Source organism: Hemibagrus wyckioides, linkage group LG27, assembly GCF_019097595.1.
Source record: "Hemibagrus wyckioides isolate EC202008001 linkage group LG27, SWU_Hwy_1.0, whole genome shotgun sequence".
Lineage (NCBI taxonomy): Eukaryota > Metazoa > Chordata > Actinopteri > Siluriformes > Bagridae > Hemibagrus > Hemibagrus wyckioides.
Genome location: NC_080736.1, coordinates 2,013,988 through 2,026,216, shown reverse-complemented (window position 1 = coordinate 2,026,216; position 12,229 = coordinate 2,013,988). Strand labels below are relative to the sequence as shown.

The 12,229-nt window shown below is 42.2% G+C and overlaps 1 protein-coding gene and 2 long non-coding RNA genes across 6 annotated transcripts in view; 1 reads left to right on the top strand and 2 right to left on the bottom strand.

Moving 5' to 3' along the window:
• LOC131347477 (uncharacterized) overlaps window positions 1-12,229 on the bottom strand; it is a 47,585-nt gene that overhangs the window by 11,905 nt on the left and 23,451 nt on the right. Inside the window, exon 1 of one of the 2 annotated variants that reach the window (XR_009203777.1) lies at window positions 5,292-5,406. The exons of the other annotated variant lie outside the window; for it this stretch is intronic. This is a non-coding gene — a long non-coding RNA (uncharacterized LOC131347477). Of the gene's footprint in view, window positions 1-5,291; window positions 5,407-12,229 lie in introns of those variants that run through there. 2 annotated transcript variants of the gene reach the window in all.
• adamts18 (ADAM metallopeptidase with thrombospondin type 1 motif, 18) overlaps window positions 1-12,229 on the top strand; it is a 56,035-nt gene that overhangs the window by 22,786 nt on the left and 21,020 nt on the right. For all 3 annotated transcript variants that reach the window (XM_058381540.1, XM_058381541.1, XM_058381542.1), the window contains 3 exons: window positions 1,158-1,253; window positions 5,303-5,451; window positions 6,954-7,126. In XM_058381540.1, the coding sequence (XP_058237523.1) occupies window positions 1,158-1,253; window positions 5,303-5,451; window positions 6,954-7,126 (418 nt within the window). The remainder of the gene's footprint in view (window positions 1-1,157; window positions 1,254-5,302; window positions 5,452-6,953; window positions 7,127-12,229) is intronic.
• Window positions 7,082-7,877, bottom strand: LOC131347478 (uncharacterized). The gene is made up of 3 exons (XR_009203778.1): window positions 7,671-7,877; window positions 7,315-7,404; window positions 7,082-7,198 (listed from the first exon to the last, which is right to left on the bottom strand). It is a non-coding gene; the product is annotated as an uncharacterized LOC131347478 (long non-coding RNA).

Below are 12,229 nucleotides of genomic sequence, written 5' to 3'. Positions count from 1 at the left end.
GTGATAAAATAAATGTGCCAGATCAATGAATACCGGCACCTACTTCTGTGATATGCAGCACTTTCATAAACATTTTTGGCATATTAGTGTCATCTACAGAGGTTTTTTTTAAGTCTCACTAGCAGCCGTGCTCTTCATCGTCCTCATGGCTAACGCTCTGAGCCAACAGCGCTGGCTCCCACGTCCCGGGCCAAGAGAAGACCTGCTCGCTTTCCTCGGTCAGCTCAGCGTCTGATTCACGCATTCACATGTAAATGTCGAGTGCTTCGACACTGAGGCGCTGTGTATTAAGTCTTGGGAAGCGGATCGGTGTGGGTTATTTTGCAGGATTAGCCGCTACGCTACAGCCTCTTTCTTTCAAGGTCTTTGTGTGGTGTTTTTTTGGAAGCCGACTTCCCAGGAAAGCAGCTGTACATCTTAATTTAGTGGGATTGTGTCCGGTGACGCCCGGCGATGTTGTTTTCTTTTTCCCGCCGAGTTGAGTGTCCTGGTCACGTAGCGTCCGGGGGAGTAATTAGCGGTGCTAACAACACTGGATTAGCGTGCTTGGGATGGCTTCAGGATAAAGAAGATACTAGGAACGTTTACACAGACCCTGCGATTCTTCCTGTTCTGGAAAAAGGAGGCGTTTTTATTTTTTTTTACAGACACGGATAAGAAGTCATTCATTTCCAGAAACTAAAACAGACGAGTTGCTGCTTGTTTCTCTGATGATTATCATAAAACCTAATAAATATTATTATTATTATTATTAAAATTATTAGTAAGTACACTCTGTTTCACTGTGCAGTTTGTTTTTAATCACTTGGATTTGCCTCAAGGTATGGAAAAGGGGGTGGAGCTTCCAGGGGGTCAGTTCATATCAGAGAGTCCAAAGCACACAGAGGCAATGAACTGTCAATCATTCCAGTGTTACACGTCCAGAGAGAAACCGTAAACGAAAGAGAGAGAGAGAGAGAGAGATGAGAAGATCTGATTGGTTAATGGTGAGGAAGGGGGTGGGGTTAATGCTCTTAGCTTCAAATGCTTTAGAATAAATATTAATTATCGATAAAATCACTCACTAGCTTAATAAATTCCAGTTTAATCCAAGCTCTATCATGCTAGGTTAATGTGTGTGTGTGTGTGTGTGTTTGTGTGTGTGTGTTTCTGTGTAGGATATCTGTAAGTCGTTATGGTGCCACCGGGTGGGGCATCGGTGTGAGACCAAGTTCATGCCCGCTGCTGAGGGGACGACATGCGGACCGGACATGGTGAGTGACAGCGTGAGCTTTGACCTCATGCACAAGTCAATTAAGCCAAATTTTTGTCCCCCTCATCCAAAGGCTACAACATCCTACAAGAGAGGATGTAATGGAATTCAGAGGCGGGGCTAGCAGTATTGTTTGATGCTGATTGGTTATAATGTCACACACTGAGAAAAAATGTTTACTGTAAATATAAACGGAAAAATATCACAAGGTGTTGATTAAATACGTAATTCAAGTTTAATCTGTACATCGACTTTTACACTTATCTGTTTAGAAGACAATTAAAACACACACGCACACACACACACACGCACACACACACACGCACACTGCATACCTGCATGTATGCCCTGCCTGACACTGGCCTTGCCTGCGCACACTGCCTGTACCACCTGCACACACGCCTTTGCGGCCTGCCTGCACACACTAGCACACCTGGCCATAGTGCATGCACCTGCGTACCTGCACATGCACTCAAGCACGCCATTTTCAGTGCCTTGTATGCGTGCCTAGCCTGTACCTAGCCTGTACCTGTATGTGTTGACCTGCTTGCACATGCAGACCTGCCTTTTCTTGTGTAATGCTGTACTGGCCCCTATATGTGGTGCACACCACCTGCCACCACTCCCAGTGCCAGCATGTGCAGCCTGCTTGTCATCACGCCTGCACACTCCACACCTGCCATGTGGGGTGCCTCCTGTGGTTTGACCAGCGTGCCCATGGGACCTACCTGTAGCATGTGTAATAACATGCCTGCCTTACCTGCTGCCTGTGTGCCTGCACCTGCGGCCTATGTACCCAGCTCTGCCTGTGACGCCTGTACCTGGTGCCCAGACACCTGTGTTTGACCATACCTGTGTGTTGTACCTAAACCTGTAGCCTGTAGTCTTGACCTGTGACCTGTGTATTGTGACCTGCACACCACCTGCGTGTGTTGACCTTATGATAATGGCCTGCCTATGCTGCCTGTGACACCTATGTAATGCTACCACCTGTGTACCTGTATTGTTGCCTCCTGTAATGTTGCCTACCTGTATTGTTGTGCCTGCATTGTTATTACCTGTGTTGTGTGCCTGAATGACCTGCATATGTGTTGCCTATGCAGCCTGGCCCTTGAAGAATAGCCTGCTTGTGGCGTACATTAGCGCCAGCGTGTCTATAACGTGTTGCTGTTGCAGCCTGCAACCTGCCTGTACCTGACCTGCCTACCTGCGTACCTGTGTTGTTGTTACCTGTGTTGTACCCCTGTCTGACCTACCATGTTGGTGTGCCACCTGTCCCTTGGCAATGCCTCGGCTCATGATCATGTTGTGCGACCTGTGTAGCCTGCCTGTTGGTGCCCAGCCTGTAGTGTTGCCTGTGTGCTGCCTGTGCCACCCAGCGCACCTGCCTCACCTACTTCGTCTCTGCCACCTGTGTCTGCTACTTGCCTGCTGGCCTGCGGCTTGTGCAGCATCAGCATACACCCATCAGCGTTGCATGCCTGTAGTGCCATGTGTTGGCGACACCTCCTGTGCCTTACCTGCTTGCCTGCTGACCTGCCGGCCTGCGTGCCTGTCCTTTACGCTACCACCACCACCCATTTGTGCGCTGTGTGGCGTCCATTAACGTGCAGCCCACCTGTGGCACCTGCCATCTTGTGCCGCATCAACGCCTCATATCAACGTATAGCCAATCTTTTGTACCTGCCACCTCCTTACACCTGGTAAGCGTGTGTTGACATTAGCACACATTACCTGTGCTTGACACCTGCAGTGTGTATTATAACGTTGCCTGCATGTGTGTTGGCATCTTTGCACCTGTAAACATCATGTGCAACTCTTGCCCTGCGCATAAATACACTCCACACTGCGCACCTCCTGTGGCGCATGCTGTGTGCGTGGACGTGGACTGCGTCAAGCCTGCCTGCGGCCTGCCTGCATGCCTGCCCACCTTACCTGCAGCCTGCAATGCGTTTGCACCTGCCTGCGGCCTGCGTGTGTTGGCCCCTTATACTTGTGTGTTGACCTGTGTTTTACATGATGACTTCCTGCGTGTGGTTGACCTGCGTGGCCTGTGACCTGTGTGTGACCTGTGACACCTGTGTGTGTCTTGCCTGCGTGCGTCTTGTGGCCTGCTGCTTGCCACCTCATGTCTGTGCCAGCCTGTGTTGACCTGCCTGCACCTTACCTGTTGGCGGACACCTGTTGGTGTTACCTGTAGTGTTGTTGACAACACCTGTGTTGTTACCTGTGTGTGCCTGTGTATTATGTGTTTGTCTTGCTGGCCCTGAATAGCCTTCACCTGTATGCCTTCACTGTAATAGCATGCGTGCGTGTATTCTCCTCTTGTGCCACCTGCGTATGCCTGTGACCATACCTGCGTACCTGTAGTGGGTCTCTTGATTTGACACCTGTTGTTGACCTGTGTATTAACCTGCCTGTGTGACCTGCCTGTGTGATCATGTGATCTTGTGTATGCTAGCACCTTAATGCCTGTTGTCTTGGCCTGTGTTGCAAATATTGTACCTGCTTGTTTGCACCACCTTACCTGCATACCCTGCTGTGTAACCTGTGGCCTCTGTGCATAGCCTGCAGACCATTTTATCAACTGCCACCTACCATTTTTATCAACGTCGTACCTGTGTGTGCTTGTGTATGCCTGCTTACCACCATCATGCCTGTACCTGCCTGTGTTAACACAGTGTAGCATGGTATATGCATACCCTGTGTGCCTACCTGCTAAATAGTACCTGCATGTGTACTTACCTGTCTGTGTTGTTGTACCTGCCTATGGACTGTGCAACCTGTTTGTGTGCCTTGCACCTCCTGTGTGTGTGTGGTACCTACCAGTGTCTTGTGCAATAGCGTGCCTGCCTGCCTACTGACCTGCCTGTGACCTTACCACCTGCACCACCTCTGTGCCTTACCACCTGTGGTGTCCTGTGTTCATTGCCTATAGCCCGAGTGTTGCCTGTGTGATGCCCTGTACATTGTTCTGTACCTAACATTGTCTTGATGCGATAGTACCTACTCTCTGTATAGCATGTATAAACCTAGCGTGACCCTGCTTGTCTTGCCTTATTCTTGTCTATAATGTGTATTACCTGTGGTGTTGTGCCTGTAGCCTCTTGTGTACCTGCCTGTTAGTGTTTCCACCTCACTGGCACCTGTAGTGTTGGTACCTATGTGTGCCTACCTACTGTGTGTACCCTATGTACCTGCCTTGACACTACCTGTACACTTCTTGTGTGTGCCTACTTATTGTTATGCCTGTACCTATATGTGTGCCACCTACTTGTATGTGCACCTGTGTGCCTACTTGTACCTGGACATATGTACTTATGTACACCTAACCTGTATAGCATATATAACTTATACCTGTGCCTTACTTGCCTGTATGTGCCTATGTATACCTGACTTGCTATGCACCTACTTGCCCCACACCACACACCTACATGCGCACCACCTGTATACCTGCGCACACTTACCTATGACCTACCTGTATGCTACCTACTGCCTTGCCTTTGCTATGCACACACTTTGCGCACCTACCAGCTCACTGTTCTGCATACTGGAGATAATGGCAGGCTTGCAGTGTGTATGTGTGTGTGTGTGTGTGTGTGTGTGTGTGTGTCTTGGCTTGGCTCAGCACTATTCTCCAGGTGAAGCGCTGCACTCTGTCCCAATCCAACACACTCCAAGATCCTTCACCAGATACACACTCTTTTGTCTCCCAGCCCTTCTTCCCTCCCCCCCTCCCCTTCATTCTCTCTCTCCTTCTCTCTCTCTCTCTCTCTCTCTCTCTTTTTCTCTTTCTCTATCTCTCCCTCTCTCTCTCTCTCTCTCTCCCTCTCTTCTATTCTATAACACATTATAACACTAAAATTAGTCCTAGCCTGTTGTCATAAACTCGACTCTGATGAAATAAAACACTGATAAAAGAAGAATACAATAATAACTGAAATAAAACCTGTAGATATTTAAAGAAGAAAAACAGGTAATTGTTGATGTGATGATGTAATGATCCAGTTACGCTTTTCATTAAGTCAAGTCTCATTACCCATAATGCAGTGGTGTCGTAAGGGGCAGTGTGTGAAGTTCGGGGATCACGGGCCAAAGGCGGTTCACGGTCAGTGGTCAGGTTGGTCCAATTGGTCAGATTGCTCCAGAAGCTGCGGGGGCGGAGTTATGTATCAGGAACGCTCTTGCAACAGTCCCAGGTAAATATTTATTTATTTGCTTTCTATTTTTTTTTTTTTTGAATAAAAAAATATTTTCATAATACAAAAATATAAAATAAATAAAAAATAAATAAAATATATCATTCAAAAATAAATTATATTTAAAATGATAGAGGATTAATTACATTTTTTTTTTACATTTTAGCCACATTATTTTAGTTTTATACTTTTGTTTTACAGCTTATGAGATCACATGAAACACTTAGAGAGAATATTACTTCTACTTTTTTATTTCTACATTTTCTTTTTTATTTCTTTTAATCCATTAAAAGTACACACAAGCTTTAAAGAAAAATTATATTCCATACACTGAGGTATTTATAGTATTTGTCCTCTTGCCGATCTTTCAGGAAGTCCTTCAGGTTTTAATTAAGATTCAGGAAGTCTTAATATTTAATAATTAATATTGTGTTCAGGTTTTATATCCAGATCTTTATAACTGCGTCAGGAACGTGTTTATTAAAATGCATAAAAACCTGGGGATTATTATCTCTGACTTTCAGATTTCATCTTAAACACACAATAAAAGCAACAATCGTCAGTAAAACCCCCTCAGAGCTCCGTGATCACGTTCCAGTGTGACGTTTTTAATGCGTCTGATCTGGATGATGTTCAGCTGCTGTAAATCTGTGAGACTTCACACTGCGATTTAATTAAAGATAAATCCTTTGATTTAATATTTAGTTTCTGTAAAGATAGAAACTAGTCAGAAAAATCACTAAAAGCTTTCTCTTATTATTATTATTATTATTTTTTTACATTTTAGGCTCACAGGAATTAAAACTTAAACTCTAGGTTTTTAATCCTTTTTGTTGTTTTTAGACTTTAACATTTAGATTTAAAAATAGGGCTAATTTAAGAAATTAAATATTTATTTATTTAAATATTGAGTATGATAATTGATTACTATAAATTATTATTATTATTATTATTATTATTATTATTATTATGTCTGGTTTTTTTGTACATTCTCAAAACAACTAGAAAAATCAGTAGGAGTCTAAAATGGAGTATATTTAAATATTGAAGGACAAATATGAATTCCTATTTTTATTCATTTTATTTTTTTATGGATTGATTCATTATCAATAGTAATCAATCAATCAACCAATCAATCAGTCAACCAACCAATCAATCAGTTGATTAATTAATTAGAATTGAGTATATTTAAGGACGAAAATGTATTCCTATTTTTATTTATTTTATTTTTATGGATTGATTAATTGTCAATAGTAATCAATCAACCAAACAATCAGTCAGTCCACTGATTAATTAATTAGAATGGAGTATAATTAAATATTGAAGGACATATGAATCCCTATTTTTATTTGTTTTATTTTTATTGATTGATTAATTGTAAATACTAAATCACTGATTAATTAATTTCTGAATGAAATCAGCCCAGTGTAGAATAGAGACTCTGTATAGAATTGAACAGGATTTAATACCTGTATGAATGTGTGTGTGTTGTGTCGGTGCAGGCCGCAGCACAGTGGGAGATTCTGCCAGGGTTCGAGTCGTCTGTACCAGCTGTGTAACACGGGGGCGTGTCCGCGTGACGCCGCGAGCTTCCGAGCGCAGCAGTGCGCCGAGTACAACAGCAAACCGTTCCGAGGCTGGTTCTATAAATGGAAACCTTACACCAAAGTGGAGGGTAGGCACGACTCCCCAGATCCAATCTGTCCACACCTGTTGCCATGGAAACGTTTTAAAACTTAGTTTGAACCTGCAACCAATCAGAATGGAGAATTCTGTTCAACTCATAAACTGGAACATACATGCAACTCTTGGTTTGCTCTGTGTGTGTGTGTGTGTGTGTGTGGGTGGCGTCGTCATGGTGACCTGTTCGCTTTAGGCGTAATGAGCGTGATTTAGCGTTCAGACGTGTAGCTGCTCGTGCTGACGGATCATTAAAGCTGGCAAGCATTTTACCTGAAACACACACACACACACACAAACACACACACACAAACACACACACACAAACACACATTCTGATTGGTCGCAAGTTTTAACCAAATTCTAAAACGTTTCAGCAGTTTAGTGAGATGTGTTTTTTTTAGGGAAGGAGTCTCCAGGGTCAGCCCTTGTGTTCTGACAGACTGGTTATTCCTCAGGGTTTAGTTGTGTAGTCAGATCTGTGTTATTATATAAGTGTGAATGATGACAGAGCTGATGATGTAAGAGAGAATCTTCACCTCACTTCCTGTCCTTTATTCAGGAGAATGATGACTGATGGGTAGTGAAGCTTCCTTTCAGCTGTTTCCCAGTGTGAGGTGATTCTGTCACCACCTGCACCATGCACCACTGAGCTGTGTGTTGTGGTGTGTGTTATAATGTGTGTTTGTTGTGCTGCATTGTGTGTTATGAGTTGTGTTGTGTAGTGTGTTTGGAGTTATAGGTTGTGTAGTGTGTTGAGTTGTGGTGTGTTGTATGTTGTGTTGTATGTTGTGTAGTGTGTTGTGCATTATGGGTTGTGTTGTGTTGTATGTTGTGTAGTATGTTGTGCATTATGGGTTGTGGTGTGTTGTGTGTTGTGTAGTATGTTGTGCATTATGGGTTGTGTTGTGTGGTATGTTGTGTAGTGTGTTGTGCATTATGGGTTGTGGTGTGTTGTATGTTGTGTAGTATGTTGTGCATTATGGGTTGTGGTGTGTTGTATGTTGTGTGGTATGTTGTGTAGTATGTTGTGCATTATGGGTTGTGGTGTGTTGTATGTTGTGTGGTATGTTGTGTAGTATGTTGTGCATTATGGGTTGTGGTGTGTTGTATGTTGTGTAGTATGTTGTGCATTATGGGTTGTGGTGTGTTGTATGTTGTGTAGTATGTTGTGCATTATGGGTTGTGGTGTGTTGTATGTTGTGTAGTATGTTGTGCATTATGGGTTGTGGTGTGTTGTATGTTGTGTAGTATGTTGTGCATTATGGGTTGTGGTGTGTTGTATGTTGTGTTGTATGTTGTGTAGTATGTTGTGCATTATGGGTTGTGGTGTGTTGTATGTTGTGTGGTATGTTGTGTAGTATGTTGTGCATTATGGGTTGTGGTGTGTTGTATGTTGTGTAGTGTGTTGTGCATTATGGGTTGTGGTGTGTTGTATGTTGTGTAGTGTGTTGTGCATTATGGGTTGTGGTGTGTTGTATGTTGTGTGGTATGTTGTGTAGTATGTTGTGCATTATGGGTTGTGGTGTGTTGTATGTTGTGTGGTATGTTGTGTAGTATGTTGTGCATTATGGGTTGTGGTGTGTTGTATGTTGTGTGGTATGTTGTGTAGTATGTTGTGCATTATGGGTTGTGGTGTGTTGTATGTTGTGTTGTATGTTGTGTAGTATGTTGTGCATTATGGGTTGTGGTGTGTTGTATGTTGTGTTGTATGTTGTGTAGTGTGTTGTGCATTATGGGTTGTGGTGTGTTGTATGTTGTGTTGTATGTTGTGTAGTGTGTTGTGCATTATGGGTTGTGGTGTGTTGTATGTTGTATGGTATGTTGTGTAGTGTGTTGTGCATTATGGGTTGTGGTGTGTTGTATGTTGTATGGTATGTTGTGTAGTGTGTTGTGCATTATGGGTTGTGGTGTGTTGTATGTTGTGCTGTATGTTGTGTTGTATGTTGTGCATTATGGGTTGTGGTGTGTTGTATGTTGTGTAGTATGTTGTGCATTATGGGTTGTGGTGTGTTGTATGTTGTGTAGTATGTTGTGCATTATGGGTTGTGGTGTGTTGTATGTTGTGTAGTATGTTGTGCATTATGGGTTGTGGTGTGTTGTATGTTGTGTTGTATGTTGTGTAGTATGTTGTGCATTATGGGTTGTGGTGTGTTGTATGTTGTGTGGTATGTTGTGTAGTATGTTGTGCATTATGGGTTGTGGTGTGTTGTATGTTGTGTAGTGTGTTGTGCATTATGGGTTGTGGTGTGTTGTATGTTGTGTAGTGTGTTGTGCATTATGGGTTGTGGTGTGTTGTATGTTGTGTTGTATGTTGTGTAGTGTGTTGTGCATTATGGGTTGTGGTGTGTTGTATGTTGTGTGGTATGTTGTGTAGTATGTTGTGCATTATGGGTTGTGGTGTGTTGTATGTTGTGTGGTATGTTGTGTAGTATGTTGTGCATTATGGGTTGTGGTGTGTTGTATGTTGTGTGGTATGTTGTGTAGTATGTTGTGCATTATGGGTTGTGGTGTGTTGTATGTTGTGTTGTATGTTGTGTAGTATGTTGTGCATTATGGGTTGTGGTGTGTTGTATGTTGTGTTGTATGTTGTGTAGTGTGTTGTGCATTATGGGTTGTGGTGTGTTGTATGTTGTGTTGTATGTTGTGTAGTGTGTTGTGCATTATGGGTTGTGGTGTGTTGTATGTTGTATGGTATGTTGTGTAGTGTGTTGTGCATTATGGGTTGTGGTGTGTTGTATGTTGTATGGTATGTTGTGTAGTGTGTTGTGCATTATGGGTTGTGGTGTGTTGTATGTTGTGCTGTATGTTGTGTTGTATGTTGTGCATTATGGGTTGTGGTGTGTTGTATGTTGTGTAGTATGTTGTGCATTATGGGTTGTGGTGTGTTGTATGTTGTGTAGTATGTTGTGCATTATGGGTTGTGGTGTGTTGTATGTTGTGTAGTATGTTGTGCATTATGGGTTGTGGTGTGTTGTATGTTGTGTTGTATGTTGTGTAGTATGTTGTGCATTATGGGTTGTGGTGTGTTGTATGTTGTGTGGTATGTTGTGTAGTATGTTGTGCATTATGGGTTGTGGTGTGTTGTATGTTGTGTAGTGTGTTGTGCATTATGGGTTGTGGTGTGTTGTATGTTGTGTAGTGTGTTGTGCATTATGGGTTGTGGTGTGTTGTATGTTGTGTTGTATGTTGTGTAGTATGTTGTGCATTATGGGTTGTGGTGTGTTGTATGTTGTGTTGTATGTTGTGTAGTGTGTTGTGCATTATGGGTTGTGGTGTGTTGTATGTTGTGTTGTATGTTGTGTAGTGTGTTGTGCATTATGGGTTGTGGTGTGTTGTATGTTGTGTTGTATGTTGTGTAGTGTGTTGTGCATTATGGGTTGTGGTGTGTTGTATGTTGTGTAGTGTGTTGTGTAGTATGTTGTGCATTATGGGTTGTGGTGTGTTGTATGTTGTATGGTATGTTGTGTAGTGTGTTGTGCATTATGGGTTGTGGTGTGTTGTATGTTGTGCTGTATGTTGTGTTGTATGTTGTGCTGTGTGTTGTGCGCTATGGGTTGTTTGTTGTGTTGCATTGTGCTGTGTGTCTTGTTGTGTCTTGTATGTTGTGCTGTGTAGTGTTGTATGTTGTGTAGTGTGTAGTGTTGTATGTTGTGATGTGTGTAGTGTTGTATGTTGTGTAGTGCTGTGTTGTATGTTGTATGTTGTTGTTTTGTATGTTGTGTAGTGTGTAGTGTTGTATATTGTGATGTTTGTTGTGTTGTGTGTTGTGTATTGTGTAGTGTTGTATGTTGTGATGTGTGTAGTGTTGTATGTTGTGTAGTGCTGTGTGTTGTATGTTGTTGTTTTGTATGTTGTGTAGTGTGTAGTGTTGTATATTGTGATGTTTGTTGTGTTGTGTGTTGTGTATTGTGTAGTGTTGTATGTTGTGATGTGTGTAGTGTTGTATGTTGTGTAGTGCTGTGTGTTGTATGTTGTATGTTGTTGTTTTGTATGTTGTGTAGTGTGTAGTGTTGTGTGTTGTGTATTGTGTAGTGTTGTGTATTGTGTAGTGTTGTATGTTGTGATGTGTGTAGTGTTGTATGTTGTGTAGTGCTGTGTGTTGTATGTTGTTGTTTTGTATGTTGTGTAGTGTGTAGTGTTGTATATTGTGATGTTTGTTGTGTTGTGTGTTGTGTATTGTGTAGTGTTGTATGTTGTGATGTGTTTAGTGTTGTATGTTGTGATGTGTGTTGTATGTTGTGTAGTGTGTAGTGTTGTATGTTGTGTAGTGTGTAGTTCAAGATTCAAGATTAAAGAAGCTTTATTGTCATTTCCCCCACATATATCTGACGCAGTACATAGTGAAATGAAACAACGTTTCTCCAGGACCTGGTGCTACAGAAACATACAACAACAAAGTTCAACACAAAAACACCACCACAGAGCTAGGACAGAAGACTGTCTTAGTCACGTAAAGTACACAGTGTGCAGCTAGGTGCAAACAGAGCATAGACAAGACAGTGCAAAAGACAAGAAATACAAGAAAGACAACACAAAAGGACACAGGACACTTAGCGCCAAAAAGAAAGAAAAGAACATGTGTACTGGAATGTAAGTGAAATAAGATAAGATAAAATGAAAAGATGTAAAAAAGTATTGTGCAAAAATACAACAGCAGCGGTTGAGGTAGTGCAATAAGTAATGAACAATATAAAGTGTTGTATGTTGTGTAGTGTGTAGAGTTGTGTAGTGTGTAGAGTTGTATGTTGTGATGTGTGTAGTGTTGTGTAGTGTGTAGAGTTGTATGTTGTGATGTGTGTAGTGTTGTGTAGTGTGTAGTGTTGTGTAGTGTGTAGAGTTGTATGTTGTGATGTGTGTAGTGTTGTGTAGTGTGTAATGTTGTGTAGTGTGTAGAGTTGTATGTTGTGATGTGTGTAGTGTTGTGTAGTGTGTAATGTTGTGTAGTGTGTAGAGTTGTATGTTGTGATGTGTGTAGTGTTGTGTAGTGTGTAGAGTTGTATGTTGTGATGTGTGTAGTGTTGTGTAGTGTGTAGTGTTGTATGTTGTGATGTGTAGTGTGTAGTGTTGTATGTTGTGTAGGGTGTAGTGTTGTATG